This window comes from Podarcis raffonei, chromosome 8, assembly GCF_027172205.1.
Source record: "Podarcis raffonei isolate rPodRaf1 chromosome 8, rPodRaf1.pri, whole genome shotgun sequence".
Taxonomy (NCBI): Eukaryota; Metazoa; Chordata; class Lepidosauria; order Squamata; family Lacertidae; genus Podarcis; species Podarcis raffonei.
In genome coordinates, this window is record NC_070609.1 from 4092993 (window position 1) to 4111514 (window position 18522).

An 18522-nucleotide genomic window follows, 5' to 3' on the forward strand; every position below is an offset into this window, starting at 1 on the left:
CCCACCACATATGATAAAATGTTCCTTCTTTTTCTTTACATTTCCAACATTTATTATTTGTCTTATACATTTTAGCTAATTTCAGCGGTGTAATATACCCTCTATACATCAGAGGGCTGTCTTCTTCTCAGTTTAGCCTATCTCACAGGGTTGTTGTGGATATTAAATGAGGAAGGGGCAGACATGCATGCCTCCTTCAGCTCCTTGGATAACAAAAGGGTGGGATATAAATGCTATAAAATGGGGGGGGGGAATATCCTGCAAATTGCTTCTTGCCTCCATGCTGCCAGGCAGCGAAGCACCACAATCTCTGGGAGTGGTTTTCTTTCTTTCATGCCCCAGGCAGGTGAGAAGCCCAGGTGTGTTCAGGCACCTCTTCCCCCACCCCTCCATCTATTGCAGATTGCAAGTGGGGGGGGTTGGGGGGGTATATTCACCTTAAAGTGGGGAGAAGGGCTGCAGCCCATTGGCAGAACTTTACATCTGTTTGCCAGGCCAAATGTCCCAGGTAAACTTCCCTCCATATAAGGTGCATTGCCCATTCGGAAATTCTGCGCCGGTCGCAGGTGTGCAGAGTGATTTGCTCTGAATGGTTTGCTGTAGGTCGACTAGGATTTTCTGACTCTCGACTGTTTCGTAACATCAACAACAAAACTGCTATGCTCACCTGAGCTGGAGCCAGGAGTTGCGTGGAATATCTGGTTGTGGAATGGAAACAGGCTCAGAGCATGCTCAGAGGCACCCTGCCCTTAAATTCTAATTGTTATGTCTTGTATGGCTACTAGGCTCTTCTTGGTTGATCTTGGGGGGGAGGTTTGGGTCCTAGTAAAATTCAGCAAGCCTGCAGTCTACCTGCCTCTTAGGTACAGCTCCTGGCAATGAATGTCCCTCCTCTCCAGAAGGAGGAGGAAGAGGACGATTGATGCCCACATATACCGTATTTTTCGCTCCATAAGACACACCTGACGCACCTAGTTTTTAGAGGAGGAGAACAAGGGAAAAAAATATTCTGAACGAAACAGTGGATGAATGATTTTTTTGGTGCAGACTGTAGCCATGGACATGCTATGTGATCTGATGGTGAATTTGGGGTGACCCAATGCAAAAATCCTGAGGATCCATGGGCTTTTACCTCCCCCCTCCCAGGCAGCCTCCTTTATCTCAAGAATCCCTTATCTCCCTCCCGATCGCTTGCTGCTCAGCTGCTCAGCGGCTTTGTATCAACACCCCCTTCCCTCTTGTTTGCCTTAATGTCTTTTCCTTAGCTGGAGCTGTTTTTTGCTCCTTTTCTTCTAATTTCTCTCCTTATTGCTTTTGTCTTCCTGTTTCCCCCCTTTGCAAGTTTGCTGTCTTTACCTCCCCCTCCCAGGCAGCCTCCTTTATCTCAAGCGTCCCTTATCTCCCTCCCGATCGGCAAACGATCAGCGGCTTTGTTTCAACACCCACTTCCCTCTTTCTAAAAAAAAAAAAAAAAAGCACGATCTGCTTTTCTCCCCTGGGCAATTCGGCTCCAGGGACCACGCATTCGCTTCATAAGACTCAAAGACATTTCCCCTTACTTTTTAGGAGGAAAAACGTGCGTCTTATGGAGCGAAAAATATGGTAGGTTGCCAATGGGGCTGAATTTATGCTGGGGCTCCCCAGAGCTCAGCCTTGGGGTACAATAGTGTAATAAGAGAGAAAAAACAAGAGAGGCTTTGGGCATTTTAGGGACCAACAATTTTGCTGTGGCAGATTTAAAGCAGCTCTCCATTAAGGTGAACACAGTGTTCTTGGGGTTATTTTTTTGCTGCAGTGCAAAAAGAAAAAAAGGAAGCCACACCACAGCTCCTACCAGCCCAAATCGCATGACGCTGGTCATGTGGCTTTGCTGGCTGGCGCTGATAGTGAAGACTGCAACTCAGCGCCTGCGAAACCAGTCGTATGATTCTGGGGCAGGTGGCAGTGTGGCAGGGCTGCTTGGGGCTGATAGGAAATGCAATCCATGATGTCTGGAGGGCACTGGGTCTGGGAACTCTGGCTTCTAAGAATGCAACAAGGCCTCCTGTGTAGCTCTTTAGAAGCTACAGCTGCTCCCCTACGAAGAAAGCTTGCAGAGTTTGGGACTTTTTAGTTTAGAGAAAAGTAAAGAGGCGACATGCTAGAAGTTTACAAAATTAGGCCTGTCACGGAGAAAGTGCATGGGGAAAAGTTGCTCTGCCTCTCTCTCTTAACAGAAGCACTTCTTTATGTAGTGCATAGTTAAACTGTGGAACTCCTTGTCACATGACGGCCACCAACTTGGGTGGCTTTCTTCTTCTTCTTTTTTGTTTGTTTGTTTATTTATTGGTTTTCACATATTACATTACAATACAAATGTACCAAAGCCAACACCATTTCCCCCCACCCCCCATACATTTATATTCCCTCAATCCATCATATTATTCTTTTCTCCTTCCTCCCACTTCCCTCCTCCCCGACTCGATTTCCTCCACATTATACAATTTACAATAATCTTTGCATCCCACAGTCTTCTCAAATCATCTATATATTCTTATTATCTTTCCTTACTAATTTTTCTTCCATCCATTAATTCAAGTTTTAATCTAGGCATATTAGCATATCTTTTTCTGAGCAATATTCATCAAAACATTTCCACTCCTTTTTTCGATTTTTGATTCGACTGATTTCTTATTACCGCAGTTAATTTTGCCAAAATTAAATATTCATTTAGTTTACAAATCCATTCCTCCTTTGTGGGTATCGTTTGTGACTTCCACCTAGCAGCAATCACTATTCTAGCAGCTGTACTTGCATATAGAAAAATTCTTTTCTTTCCCTGTGGTATCTCTTCATCTATCAGTCCAAGGAGATGTGTCTCTGGTTTCTTTGTTATTGATATTTTCAACATCTTCTTTCATTCTTCATGTACTACTACCCAAAATTTCTTAATTTCCTCACACCTCCACCACATATGTATTATTGTTCCTATTTCTTGGGTGGCTTTCAAAGACGATTGGACCAATTCATGGAGGAGAAGAGGGCTCTCAATGGCTACTAGCCATTATTATTATTATTATTATTATTATTATTATTATTATTATTTATACCCCGCCCATCTGCCTGAGTTTCCCCAGCCACTCTGGGCGGCTTCCAATCACGTGTTAAAAACAATACAGCATTAAATATTAAAAGCTTCCCTAAACAGGGCTGCCTTCAGATGCCTTTTAAAGATAGGATAGCTGCTTATTTCCTTCACATCTGAAGGGAGGGTGTTCCACAGGGCGGGCGCCACCACCGAGAAGGCCCTCTGCCTGGTTCCCTGTAGCTTTGCTTCTCGCAATGAGGGAACCACCAGAAGGCCCTCGGCGCTGGACCTCAGTGTCCGGGCAGAACGATGGGGGTGGAGATGCTCCTTCAGGTATACAGGACTGAAGCCGTTTAGGGCTTTCAAGCTCAGCACCAACACTTTGAATTGTGCTCGGAAACATACTTTGCTATTTGGTCAGAGACAATAAATGCTTCTGGATCCCAGATGCTGGAACCCATTAGGACATATTGTTTCTCTTTTGCCCGGATCCTGATTTCTGGTTTCCCACAAGAGGCAGCTGATCAGCCACTGTGAGAACAGGGGTGCTGGACTTCAGCCGCTTATACATTATAAGGAGCGTGACTGTCTGCTGTGCATATATACACGCAGGCTCTCCTCTTTGAGAAAAAACCAGTTTCCTGCCTCTCCATCCTGCTGTGTAATTTCCTCGTCTCCCAGAACTTCTGTGAAATTATGACTCAGGGTCTCCCAAATGGCCGGCCGCTCTGGAAGAACGGCCCGACTTCCAGGCCCCACCCCCCCACCCCAAGGTCAGATCCGTACCACCCGTCAGAGCACACCCTGAGCGGGAAGAAACAGCAGGGATTCTCATTAAGATCAATGGCATTCAAGCGGGCGCAATGCCAGAAACACGTACAGTACTGACCACGAAGGAACGCAAGAAACTGCCTTTGTTGTTGTTGTTTAGTCGTTTAGTTGTGTCCGACTCTCCGTGACCCCCTGGACCAGAGCATGCCAGGCACTCCTGTCTTCCACTGCCTCCCGCAGGTTGGTCAAACTCATGCTGGTAGCTTCGAGAACACTGTCCAACCATCTCGTCCTCTGTCATCCCCTTCTCCTTGTGCCCTCCATCTTTCCCAACATCAGGGTCTTTTCCAGGGAGTCTTCTCTTCTCATGAGGTGGCCAAAGTCTTGGAGACTCAGCTTCAGGATCTGTCCTTCCAGTGAGCACTCAGGGCTGATTTCCTTCAGAATGGAGAGGTTTGTTCTTCTTGCAGTCCATGGGACTCTCAAGAGTCTCCTCCAGCACCAGAATTCAAAAGCATCCATTCTTCAGCGATCAGCCCTCTTTATGGTCCAGCTCTCATTTCCATACATCACTACAGTGGTACCTTGGGTTACGTACGCTTCAGGTTACAGACTCCGCTAACCCAGAAATAGTGCTTCAGGTTAAGAACTTTGCTTCAGGAGGAGAACAGAAATCGTGCTCTGGTGGCGCGGCGGCAGCGGGAGGCCCCATTAGCTAAAGTGGTGCTTCAGGTTAAGAACAGTTTCAGGTTAAGAACGGGCCTCCAGAACGAATTAAGTACTTAACGCGAGGTACCACTGTACGCGGGTGGCGCTGTGGGTAAAACCTCAGCGCCTAGGACTTGCCGATCGCATGGTCGGCAGTTCGAATCCCCGCAGCGGGGTGCGCTCCCGTCGTTCGGTCCCAGCGCCTGCCAACCTAGCAGTTCGAAAGCACCTCCGGGTGCAAGTAGATAAATAGGGACCGCTTACCAGCGGGAAGGTAAACGGCGTTCTGTGTGCTGCGCTGGCTTGCCAGATGCAGCTTTGTCACACTGGCCACGTGACCCGGAAGTGTCTCCAGACAGCGCTGGCTCCCGGCCTATAGAGTGAGATGAGCGCACAACCCTAGAGTCTGGCAAGACTGGCCCGTACGGGCAGGGGTACCTTTACCTTTACCTTTTTTACCACTGTACTGGGAAAGCCATAGCTTTAACTATATGGACGCAAGAAACTGCCTTAACCTCAGGCAACTGGCCCACCTAGTTCAGTGATGTCTGCACTGACTGGCAGCAGCTGTCCAGGATTTCAGGCAGGGGGCACTCCCAGCCCTGAACCCAGGACCTGAACCCAGGACCTCCTGCATCCAAAGCAGGTGTCCGCAAACGGGAGCATTTACGCGGGGATAAAAGGAAGCAATGACAAACCTAGACAGCATCTTAAAAAGCAGAGACATCACCTTGCCAACAAAGGTCCGTATAGTCAAAGCTATGGTTTTCCCAGTAGTGATGTATGGAAGTGAGAGCTGGACCATAAAGAAGGCTGATTGCCGAAGAATGGTTGCTTTTGAATTCTGGTGCTGGAGGAGACTCTTGAGAGTCCCATGGACTGCAAGAAGATCCAACCTCTCCATTCTGAAGGAAATCAGCCCTGAGTGCTCACTGGAAGGACAGATCCTGAAGCTGAGGCTCCAAGACTTTGGCCACCTCAGGAGAAGAGAAGACTCCCTGGAAAAGACCCTGATGCTGGGAAAGATGGAGGGCACAAGGAGAAGGGGATGACGGAGGACGAGATGGTGGGACAGTGTTCTCGAAGCTACCAGCATGAGTTTGACCAAACTGCGGGAGGCAGTGGAAGACAGGAGTGCCTGGCGTGCTCTTGTCCAGGGGGTCACGAAGAGGCGGACACGACTAAACGACTAAACAACAACAAAAGGGAGGAGAGAGATTTCTGAAACCGGATTGTAACCTCTGCATGTGTTGCAGCTGCAATGTGGGCAAAGCAGAGTCAGAAAGAGGATTTTAAAAAGAAAGAAAGAAAAAGGTCTCGTGGATCTCTCTTGCAGGGTCCCCTGCCCTCTGCCTTCCCGGAATGAGGGCAGTTTTAAGAGAAAGCAGGTCACATGCCAGCAAGGGGCGGGTCCATAGACCGGCAAGTAAATCTGCTATCAGCTGGTCATTTGAGACACTTCCACACAGAGAGAGGTTCAGCTGTCATCTGGCTGGCGTGAAAAAGCAGGAGCGAAAAAGCCCCTTCTGCAAACAGGAGCATGGAAACTCAGGTAAGGCTTCCTGTACGCTGACTTTGGGTCAGCCCAGCTTTGGGGATTCCCAATGTGGAAGATCCCTTCTTCATAAACTTCCTGCTCCCACACTGTGGGTCCCTGGTCCCGTCCAAGTCTCTGCAGAGGGGTGCAAGGGTCAAGCAGCGCTCTCTTGCGCTCTCTCTGGGGACTGCCTTTCCTGGTGCCCCAGATGTGTTTCTATTTATTTTTTAAAAAACCTTTTTATTGAGTTTTCAGGGGTTTTTCCATTTCAAAATAAACGTTTTACAAACTTTAACATAATGACATCCCTTCTTCTCCTTCCATGGTTCATATTACATATCATACATTCCTGCACATTTTGCTATAACCATTCAAATCAATTTCCCCCTTTTACATCCAATATTGTTTACTCTGTTTAATTTATCTTTATGCTGTCAGCGTTTTGAGCTGTGTCCAATTATTTTCCACGTATTCAATAATTGTTCTCCACTGTTCTTTAAATATACCTTATTCTTGCTCTCTTATTCTTGTGTTAAGCCTGCAAGTTCTGCATATTCTAACGTCTTAAAGTTGCCAATCCTCTCTATGTGGGACCTCACTCACTTTCCATTTGGGGGCTAACAGAACTATGCAGACCACCTTGTGCTCCTTGGAGAAAAATGGTGGGATGGAAGTGGTTTCATTCGGCTGTCTATTTTCTGACGTGGTTTATGACGACTTCTGTTGTAGTTATGTGATTTTTCATGTCGTAAACCGCCCAGAGCATGGTTTGAACAGTGGAAAGGTGGCATACAAGTAAGATTATGTATGTATAAATGCAATAAAGGTTAAGGGACCCCTGACCATTAGGTCCAGTCATGGCCGACTCTGGGGTTGCAGCGCTCATCTCACTTTATTGGCCGAGGGAGCCGGCGTACAGCTTCCGGGTCATGTGGCCAGCATGACTAAGCCGCACGGAAACGCCGTTTACCTTCCTGCCAAAGCGGTACCTATTTCTCTACTTGCACTTTGACGTGCTTTTGAACTGCTAGGTTGGCAGGAGCAGGGACCGAGCAACGGGAGCTCACCCCGTTGCGGGGATTCGAACCGCCGACCTTCTGATCGGCAAGCCCTAGGCTCTGTGGTTTAACCCACAGCGCCACGTTTTATTTAACCATATATGCACCTGAGTTTTGATGGAGGGAGTGCAGAACGTTACACCTCAAAGAGTGTCTCTGGTTGCTTCTCCTAGAGCGTCATCAAAGCTGGGGGGCCAGAGCGGAAGGCAGCCACGCTCCCCAATCTCTCCCTAATAATAATAATAATAATAATAATAATAATAATTTATTTATACCCCGCCCATCTGGCTGGGTTTCCCCAGCCACTCTCGGCAGCTTCCAACAAAACACTGAAATACAATAACCTATTAAACATTAAAAGCTTCCCTAAACAGGGCTGCCTTCAGATGTCTTCTAAAAGTTTGGTAGTTATTTTTCTCTTTGACATCTGGTGGGAGGGCGTTCCACAGGGCAGGCGCCACCACTGAGAAGGCCCTCTGCCTGGTTCCCTGTAACTTGGCTTCTCGCAGGGAGGGAACCGCCATAAGGCCCTCAGCGCTGGACCTCAGTGTCTGGGAAGAACGATGGGGGTAGAGACGCTCCTTCAGACACTCCCAGCCAGCCTCCATGGAGTTCGACTGCCCCACATGCTTTTGCTGTTTCCAAAAACCTGCGGCAAAAGGACACTTTTTTCCTGTGCTGACATCAGGCTCCCCATAACCCTGGGGCCCTCTCCCTCCCAACTTTTTTTTTATCTCTGCCCATTACTCAGGGCAGATGAAGGACAGTAATTGCCTTGTTAATCACTCTTAATGGTCCTGTCCTTTGGTCTCTTTGTTTCTTAATGGCACCTCTATCAACTGATCTCCTGAACAGGAAAGCCAGTGTAGTCTGTACTTTTACAACCCCTGTCAGCGCACCTTCATTCTCTAAACACTGATTAAACCCCAACAGCCAGGAATCTAGGGGGAGTCAGGGCACCCAGAAACCCGGGGGAGTCAGGGCACCCCCAAATCCATAACAGTGCAATAAGTCAGACCTAGGTTAGATCTGCAAGGCATTTGTTGCTATGGGCTGGCTGTTGGCTTAACGGCAAAAGCAGACCTGGGCTGAAGACATGTTTCTGTTTTCACCTTTTCTTAAATATCAGGGCCTAGTGAGCTTCTAAAACTTTCATGTACACCTCCCTCTATGCTTTGCCCCCCCCCCATCCTGTTCCTCTCTTACGCTCGCATTTCAGCACAATTGCAATAAACACACAAGGTTATGCTATATTAAAAACGGTGTCTGTCTGCCACAAGATGACATTGGTCTTGCTTGAGCTACAGCAAAGATGGAGGTGGTTTTGCTTCAGGTAGTAAATGAGTAAGTGCAGAATAAAAGCAGAGGCAGGTGTCACCCGGAGGGTGACCATTCGGTGGGGCGGACACCAAAGGGCTTCAGGGTAATCCTTTGAGGTCAGAGGTCAGAGGGGCAGTGCCACCTCACTGTGGTTTTGTGTTTGTTCAGTTGTTTTCCTTTTTTTAAATAATTTTTTTAATTCATTTTTCTTTTTCATTCAATACATACATCTCAGATTCTTAACATTGACTATATATTCCTCCCTCCCTCCCCCAACTTCCGCTTCTGGTTTGGTTCCATTTTCACCCCCTTTGCTATCTCTTAACAGAAAAAGTTATTAATAACATAACATCAAACCTAAAAACATAAAAATGAAAGTAAACACACCATCATATTTCACTATCTTCTAAACATTTTCTGATGCTGATAATGTGAATGTTTATTTAAATCCTGCCCTCAAGTATTGACTTTGTTTCTGCAAATATAATATGAATGGTTCCCACTCTTTTTCAAAGTCTCTGTTGTCTTTTTCTCTTAGTCTGTCATTTTTGCCAGTTCTGCATAGTTCATCAACTTCTCTTGCCGTCCTTCTTTAGTTGCTATTTCTCCAGTTTTCCAATTTTGTGCAGTCAACATTCTTGCTGCTGTAGTGGCATACATAAATAAAGTACTTTTTCCTTTTCTTATCTCACCTGTGGGCATTACATTGGATTCTTCACCGTTCGCGGCGTGTGAGAGAGTGCATGGATGGGTGAAGTACATAGGCTCATGCTCCTTGGGGGTGTCCATTGTGATAGACCGAGGTGCCCCAGAGAGACCATAACCCCCTGGGTTTGAGGCCAGGGTAGGGATGTGATTGCTCACATGAGAGATGGGTCAGGATGCCAGCACAATACTGTTCTGTTCTGCTTTCTCATCTGTACGATTGATGCATTTGTGGTGACCTGCATGTGTACGCCTTGGCTGTTGTGGATTGACGTCTGCGTGGCCTGGTGGCACGATAAATTGTATATTGATTTTGTTTTGCAGAGTGTTCCATATACAGCATGTGTCTTGGGGTAAGGATATCGGAGGGGTGTGTGTTGTTGGGTGGCCAGTCGGAGGGAGAGGTTGTAGGGCTGATGGACAGATAATCCCCACTGAGCTGAGTTTTTGATTTGAGTTTCCACTGAAATGAGGCTGCATTTTAATGTTTTAATGTTGCATTTTAATCTTGTTTTTTTTGAGTTGTATTTCAATCAATTGTTTTTATATCTGCTGTTAGCTGCCCTGAGCCCGGTCTTGGCTGGGGAGGGCGGGGTATAAATAAAATTTATACCTGTGAAAAACAAGCAAAGATCCCAAAGTATTATTATTGTTGTTATTGTTATTGTTGCTGTTGTTGTTATTGTTATACCCCTCCCATCTGAATGGGTTGCCCCAGCTCCCCTGGGCGGCTTCCAACATACCGTATTTTTCGCCCTATAGGACGCACCGTCCCATAAGGCGCACCTAGTTTTTTTGGGGGGAAATAAAGGGAAAATAATTATTTCCCCCCCAGGTGTGGGGCTGGGGCGGGGGAGGCCTGCCTGAGCTTCCCCCAACCCCAGCCCCCAAACAGGCAGCTCTCTGCAAGCCGTGGGAGCCCAGCGCTGGCTCCCGCTTCTTGCTGGGAGGTCCGCGAAGCCTGGACGCGCTGAGCTCAGCGCGCACAGGCTTCAGCGTGCAGGCAACTCTCTGCAAGCAGCGGGAGCGCTCCTGCTGCTTGCGGAGAGGTCCGCGAAGCCTGCATTCACCCCATAGGACGCACAAACATTTCCCCTTCATTTTTGGAGGGGAAAAAGTGCGTCCTATAGGGCGAAAAATACGGTATATAAAAACAGAAGGAAACATTACACATTAAAATGTTCAGAATGTCTCCCCGAAACCTCCTCAGACTCTCCCATTGCAACCACTTGACCATTTTCCCACCTTCCCTTCCAGGTCCTGCAGTGCGTTGGCTGCCATGCCGGTCCTTAAGAACCCCTGCAAGCTCAAGATGGCCAACGGCGACACCAGCAGCGGCTCGCTGATCCTTGAGAAGGAAAGCCACCGGGGAACCAACCCTTTTGAGGAAGACCTTGAGGAGAACGAGAGAGACTCTTTCCTGGGCAGCGACTCCCCCGAGAGCAGGAACCCTTCCCCGGACGGCGGCGGAGGCACCTTCGAGCGGGGCCTTTTCAACGGCAGCCCCGAGGGGCGCTACAGGCGGCGGGCGACGCTGGAGAAGCTGGTGGGTCTGTCCCCCTTCCGCATGGGCAAAGGGAAGAAGAGCGGCGACAAGAAGTCCCCCGGGGAGAAGGGGTCGGACAGGAGGTCCTTTTTGGGCCGCATGATGATCCCCTTGACGGAGGGCAACCAGGGGACGCCGGAGAAGAGGAAGACCCGGCGCAGCTCCGAAGACTTCAGCCTGCTCCAGCTCCTGAACGGGCGCCGCAAGGAGAGCCTCTACGGTCTCGACTGCGGCCTGTCGGAGAAGGAGAACGGCGGTGGGGGAGACAAGCGCATGTCCTTCCTCAAGATCGGGCTGGGAGGGAAGGTGCGCAGGGCTTCGCTGGTGGAGAAGCTCAACCAGACCGAGGCGCCGGATCCGGCCCCCGTCACAGAGGAGGCTGAGGTCAAGGTCAAGGAGCCGCTCTCGGGTGAGTCTGTCATTTTTGCCTTCTTCAGCAGGAGAGCTCCCCAGACTTCATGTTGCAGCTGTTGTTATTATTATTATTATTAATAATAATAAAAATAATAATTTATTATTTGTACCTCACCGATCTGGCTGGGCCTCCCTAGCCACTCTGGGCAGCTTCCAACAAAAATTAAAAATACATGTCACACATTAAAAACTTCCCTGAACAGGGCTGCCTTCAGATGTCTTCTAAATGTCAGATACAGTGGTACCTTGGGTTACGTACTTAATTCGTTCTGGAGGTCCACTCTTAACCTGAAACTGTTCTTAACCTGAAGCACATCTTTAGCTAATGGGGCCTCCCGCTGCCGCCGCCATGTGATTTCTGTTCTCATCCTGAAGCAAAGTTCTTAACCCGAGGTACTTTTTCTGAGTTAGCGGAGTCTGTAACCTGAAGTGTATGTAACCCGAGGTACCACTGTAGTTGTTTATCTCTTTGACATCTGGTGGGAGGGCGTTCCACAGGGCGGGTGACACCACCGAGAAGGCCCTCTGCCTGGTTCCCTGTAGCTTTGCTTCTCGCACTGAGGGAACCGCCAGAAGGCCCTCGGAGCTGGACCTCAGTGTCCGGGCAGAACGATGGGGGTGGAGACGCTCCTTCAGGTATACTGGACCGAGGCCGTTTAGGGCTTTAAACAACACTTTGAATTGTGCTCAGAAACGTACTGGGAGCCAATGCAGATCTCTCAGGACCGGTGTTATATGGTCTCGGCAGCCGCTCCCAGTCACCAGTCTAGCTGCCGCATTTTGGATTAGTTGTGTTGTTCTTGCTTCTATACTCAGTGGAACTTCGGTTGCCGAACGTTTCGGCTTTCAAACGTTGACAACCCAGAATGCTTCTGTTTTCGAGCTCGCCTCGGCTTATTCAGTTTTTTTCCTCCATTGGTTCACCCCTAGCTCTTCTGCATTTTTCGAAGCCTCTTAATGTTTGGATGCGGGTGGCGCTGTGGGTTAAACCACAGAGCCTAGGACTTGCCGATCAGAAGGTCGGCGGTTTGAATCCCCGCGACGGGGGGAGCTCCCGTTCCTCGGTCCCTGCTCCTGCCAACCTAGCAGTTCGAAAGCACGTCAAAGTGCAAGTAGATAAATAGGTACCGCTCTGGCGGGAAGGTAAACGGCGTTTCCGTGCACTGCTCTGGTTCGCCAGAAGCGGCTTAGTCATGCTGGCCACATGACCCGGAAGCTGTACACTGGCTCCCTCGGCCCAGAAAGCGAGATGAGCGCCAGAACCCCAGAGTCGGCCACGACTGGACCTAATGGTCAGGGGTCCCTTTACCTTTACCTTTACCTAATGTTTAGCTGGAATCTCCTTTCTCGTTGGTTCGGGTTATCCCCTCTGGAGCAGCAGAAAACGAGCTTGCGTAGCCCCTTCACAATGTACACTGTTCTGGAGAGAGCTGGTGTGTGCGGTGCTGTGCTGGACACTGTGGAAAGACGGGACACTGTGTAAGCCAGCTTCCTATCTTCTGACGGGATCCACCTTGGCCCAGAATTTCACAGAATCGACCCGGCCGTTTCTCATCGAAAAGACTTTAATGTTGAGCTGTTGAAAGTTGTGCCTTGGCAGCTGATCTTGGGCTGTCTGCAAAGTCCTTCCCAAGGGCACTGGAAACAAGACCTGATGGTTTTATTTTTTCCCCGCTTCGCTCCAGGGCCAGCCTGTTTACTCAGGTTATGGCTGGGGAGAAGCTAATGAAGGGGTCTTTCTTTTTTGCTTTTTGTTCTCCCCGGCTCATTGTTCCATGCTGATTGAGCCTCCCGATTGCAGAGGTAGAAAGGCAGCCCATTGACCTTGCTGGGGAATGTGCCCAGAGGGAAGGAAAAGGACTCCAAGAGCGCTTGGGAGAGAGCAGGGCAAAGGGGGAAATGAATATGCAGAACCAATTCAACTTTGCTCCACAAGCCTGGAGAAAGCCTTCCTTCCTCTCCCAAAATTTCAGCCGCTTGCCAAAGATAGCCTCCATCACCCTAGATTGCAAGACTGAAAACAAACCCCCCTCTCCTTATAAAACTGTGTCCCACGCCTCTGCTTGTCTGCCTGGCTGGCTGCCTTCTGCTGCTCCCGCACAGAACCATAGCATTGTTGAGTTGGAAGGGACCACAAGGGTCATCTAGTCCAACCCCCTGCAATGCAGAAATCTTTTGCCCAACGTGACCCACAAAACACCCATTTCAAAGATGAAATATCTGCGGTGCTCAGAAACCCCCTCCAAAGCATTCTTCTTAATTTATTTTTTTAAAGACCTATAAAATCAGTCATTAATTTGCCTTTATATCCCGCTTTTTCCTCCAATCAGCTGAAGGTGACATGCATGGTTCTCTCCTTATTCATCCCATCCCCACAACAACCTTGTGAGGGAGGCTATGCTGAGAGGTAGGCTAGACTGCCTGCCCCATGAGCCTCATGGCGAAGTGGGGAATTCGAACCCGGGTCTTCCGGGTCCCAGCCTGACACTATAACGAACCACTGCACCACACTGACTCTTGAATGGAACCAGACATGGCAATTTGTATTATTTATTTGTTAGTACTTCAACTAGGTACTAGATAAGGGATGCGGGTGGCGCTGTGGGTAAAACCTCAGCACCTAGGACTTGCCGATCACATGGTCGGTGGTTCGAATCCCCGCGGCGGGGTGCGCTCCCGTTGCTCGGTCCCAGCGCCTGCCAACCTAGCAGTTCGAAAGCACCCCCGGGTGCAAGTAGATAAATAGGGACCGCTTACCAGCTGGAAGGTAAACGGCGTTCCGTGTGCTGCGCTGGCTTGCCAGATGCAGCTTGTCACGCTGGCCACGTGACCCGGAAGTGTCTGCGGACAGCGCTGGCTCCCGGCCTCTAGAGTGAGATGAGCGCACAACCCTAGAGTCTGTCAAGACTGGCCCGTATGGGCAGGGGTACCTTTACCTTTACTTCAACTAAGGTCCCAGGATAGGCTACAGCAATTTAACCACAGTACTGAAAAGGTTTTAGAACAAGTTACAGTCATAAAAGGCTCCTAAAAACATACACCTCAGCAAACTTTTTCAGCAGGTGGCCTGTCCACTGTCCCTCAGAACTTGGAGGGGGCGGACTATATTTTTTTGGGGGGGAGGGGAATGAACGAAGCCTGTTGTGCTCTGGTCCAGGGGGTCACGAAGAGTCGGACACGACTAAATGACTAAACAACAACCCCAAACTCACCATCAATTCACATGTCTGTGGCCACAGCATGAACCACAAAAATCATACATCCACTGTTTCGTTCAGAATATTTTTTTTCTTGTTTTCCTCCTCTAAAAACTAGGTGCGTCTTATGGTCAGGTGCGTCTTGTGGAAGGAAAAATACGGCAATTGCCCCTTGTTTTGATTCTGAGTGCGCTACAGTATTCCTTAGCAGGCCATGCAAACTGCTCTTCTGAATAATGCTTTTTTATCAGGCACGATAGCGGGCAATTGGTGGGGGACAAGTTCATGGAACCAAGCGGGTGAGGGGGGGCCCCAAAAAACATTTGGGAGCCACTGGAACACAACCTCCATCACCCTAAATTACCTGGGCCTGCTTAACCGACCCCAATGAAAGCTGGGACCCCGAAGGACATCTTATGGGTCACAGGTTGCTCCCCACCCATAAGCTCACAGCTCCACAGGCCGAGGGGCGGGGAGTGTCTGAGGACGGGGGGCACCCCATCAGCCTCGGCGCTTTGGGTGCTGGCTGTACTTGTTGCAGCGGTGCGTGCAGCCTCATGGTGGGGACAGGGGCGACAGAACTGGCTCCCGGCCGCAGTCCTCACCTCTCCCAGCCCCAGAAGCATGTTGTTTAACTTATTGCTTCCGTTAGCTGCCTCCTCTGTGTATTTATCTAGCAGCCTCCCACCACCCTGAGCGGAACGGCTGCCAGGACTCAAGATCTTCCCCCTCATGGGATGGCAGACGCACGGATACAGACACACAAGCTTGACCCCTGCCGGTCGGGATGAGATGGAAGCCCCCTGGCGCTGGGCAAAATTGGGCCGCTTCCATTCAGCCATGAAAAACCCCTTTTTGAAACAGCGGAGAGGGTTGCCAGGTCGTTTCAGGGTCCAATTTGAGGTGCTCACATTGGGGACCCAGGCTCTGAGGACCTGAAAACCCGCCTCCTTCGCTCTCAGGCAGGGCCGACCCACCCATGAGGTAAGGTGAGGCGATGGCCTCAGGCGGCAGGATGCAGAGGGGCGGCCAGGAATGAATTGCCTACTGCAGTCTGCCCCTAGGAGGCCAGTTTTGTTGCCTCTTTGGCAGCCCCCATGTCACCTCTACAGCAGCCCCTTGGCGGGAAAGAGGGGCTGCTGCCATGGGCATAGCTGGGGGGGGGGGCAGAGGGGCAGCTGCCCCCCCATCGAGTAAATAAACAAAAATCCTTATCTAAATGACCAATTGCATCTCAGATAAGTCGGTTCTGCCGCGCAAACTTAAAGCCTGCCCCCCCCCCAAATAAATCCTGCGTATGCCCATGGCTGCCGCCCCCAGCTCAGTCAGTAGACATGAAACCCCTAATCTCACGGCCTTAGGTTTGAGCCCCACATCAGGCAAAAGATTCCTGCCTTGCCGCAGGTTGGATACTTGGGGCCCGTTCCAACTCTACAATTCCACGATTCATCCTGCCCTTGTTCCTGCTGTAGCTCTTCACTCACACCATTGTGCGGGCGCACAACATTTTGTGGTTCGCCTTTTTCTCGGGCGCTGAGCTGGCCAGAGTTGGCCCTCTTGGCAGTTCCTCTGCCCTCAGAGGCTTGTGGGGCGGCTCAGCAGGAGACAGTTTTCTGTAGGGCAGCCCCTAAATTGTGGAACTCCTTCCCCACAGAGGCACCCCTGGAACCTTCATTGCACACCTGACATTGCACACCTGTTCACCCTGGCATTTGATACCCAAGGTCATGGGTAGGCAAGCTAAGGCCTGGGGGCTGGATAAGGCCCAATTGCCTTCTAAATCGGGACCGCGGACGGTCCGGGAATCAGCGTGTTTTTACATGAGTAGAACGTGTCCTTTTATTTAAAATACACATCTGGGTTATTTGTGGGGCCTGCCTGGTGTTTTTACATGAGTAGAACGTGTCCTTTTATTTAAAATGCATCTCTGAGTTATTTGTGGGGCATAGGAATTGGTTCATTATTATTTTTTCAAAATGTAGTCCGGCCCCCCACAAGGTCTGGAGGAACGGTGGACCGGCCCCCTCCTGAAAAAGTTTGCTGACCCCTGCTCTAACCACTAAACCGCCCTGGCTCTCCATCCATCTAGTCGAGTCACTGGTGGAGTGTACAGGGTCTTATTTATTTATCTGTTTGTTTGTTTATTACACCACCCTTCATTAGACCACCGTTCAATCTCAGGGTAGTTCACAACATTAAAATAGAAGATTAAGAAAACCACACAAAATACATAAAAAAGAACAAAAATGTAAGCTCCCCACTCACTCCCTTCCACAAATCATTTAAAAGGGTATCACATGCCAATCAGTCAAAGGCCTGGTTGAAGAGGAATGTTTTTGCCTGGCACCTCAAGGTGTATAATGAAGGCACCAGGCAAACTTCCCTGGGGAGAGCATTCCACAGACGGGGAGCCACCGCAGAAAAGGCCCCGTTCTTGTGTTGCCACCCTCTAGACCCCACGTGGAGAAGACACACAAAGAAGGGCCTCAGAAGATGATTTCAGGGTCTGGGTAGGTTTATCTGGAAAGAGGCAGTCCTTGAAGTATTGCTGTCCTGAGCCGTTCAAGGCTTTATAGATCAAAACTAGCACTTTGAATTAGGCCCGGAAACTAATTGGTAGCCCGTGCAAGACCGTCTTGCCCTGGTGAGCAACCTAGCTGCCAAATTCTGCCCCAGCTGGAGTTTCCAAACTGTCTTAAGAGACAGTGATACAGGATGTCTCAGGTCGCGCCCCATGCATCTTGTGACATTGTTTCTCGCACCAGAGATTAAACACAAGACATAAGGCATCGGGGTTTACAAGCCAGGAAGCGTGGATTCCAAGCAAGCCTCATCACCTTGTAAATATTAGCCCCTGGCTAATGCAGGAATGTGGGTTAGGAAGGGGACAGGAGCTGGGAAATGATGGGAAACCTTGTGACTGGGAACATGGAACAAGGGCGCATTGTCTGTGTGCAGAGTCAACGTGGGATGGCCAGAGATAATAGCATTAGTGACGGCAACCCCAAAATCCAGCCGTTGTTTCAGTCTGTGTGTGGGCAGACATTATCTCCTTGCAAGGTCACACCAAGAGTTGCCGTGAAGTGCCGTCAGACGCATAACCAGACCAAATACCTCTGGGGTCAGAGGTCATCACTTCCCAGGTTGCTCCAAGACCCTTTTTGGTCTGAGGTTGGGGGCATCATGCAGGGAGGAGCTGTCTGAAACCAAAACCCTTCACCTATTGCGCTGGACCCCAAAGGTTTTCATTAGACCACCGTTCCACTGGTTCCATAAAGTCGTTCCCAGTGCCCCTGACTCGGCCCTATAAAAAGCATCCTAGCACTTTGCACGGTCCGCTAAGGAAGATAATAACATAATAAAATGCAAAACAGCCAACAATGAATTGCACGTCTATTCAAAATAAAAGGAAAACTTGTTGTTGTTTAGTCGTTTAGTCGTGTCCGACTCTTCGTGACCCCCTGGACCAGAGCATGCCAGGCACTCCTGTTTTCCACTGCCTCCCGCAGTTTGATCAAACTCATGCTGGTAGCTTTGAGAACACTGTCCCACCATCTCGTCCTCTGTCATCCCCTTCTCCTTGTGCCCTCCATCTTTCCCAGCATCAAAGTCTTTTCCAGGGAGTCTTCTCTTCTCATGAGGTGGCCAAAGTCTTGGAGCCTCAGCTTCAGGATCCGTCCTTCCAGTGAGCACTCGGGGCTGATTTCCTTCAGAATGGAGAGGTTTGATCTTCTTGCAGTCCATGGGACTCTCAAGAGTCTCCTCCAGCACCATAATGCAAAAGCATCAATTCTTTGGTGATCAGCCTTCTTTATGGTCCAGCTCTAACTTCCATACATCACTACTGGGAAAACTGTATAGCTTGAACTATACGGACCTTTGTTGGCAAGGTGATGTCTCTGCTTTTTAAGATGCTGTCTCGGTTTGTCATTGCTTTTCTCCCAAGAAGCAGGCGTCTTTTAATTTCGTGACTGCTGTCACCATCTGCAGTGCCAAAGGAAAACTAGTTAAATTAATTTGCCCAAATTGATGAACTTGATCCAGAGATACCAGCTTTTCAAAGTCTGATAGTCATTTACCCCTGTCAGTGCCCCCCTGATGTCCACTTGACCCTTATCACGCTGCCTAGGTAATCCTGCTGCCCCCCAAGAGGGATATACCACCTGCTTTGAGAACCACTGACCTATCCAAACCGTAGC

General features: G+C 49.4%; 1 protein-coding gene across 1 annotated transcript in view; it reads left to right on the forward strand.

The window, feature by feature from the left end:
- EXOC3L2 (exocyst complex component 3 like 2) overlaps positions 1-18522 on the forward strand; it is a 49361-nt gene that overhangs the window by 2245 nt on the left and 28594 nt on the right. Inside the window, exon 2 of the mRNA XM_053401738.1 lies at positions 10424-11121. Within this exon, the coding sequence (XP_053257713.1) occupies positions 10446-11121 (676 nt within the window). The 5' untranslated portion in view covers positions 10424-10445. The remainder of the gene's footprint in view (positions 1-10423; positions 11122-18522) is intronic.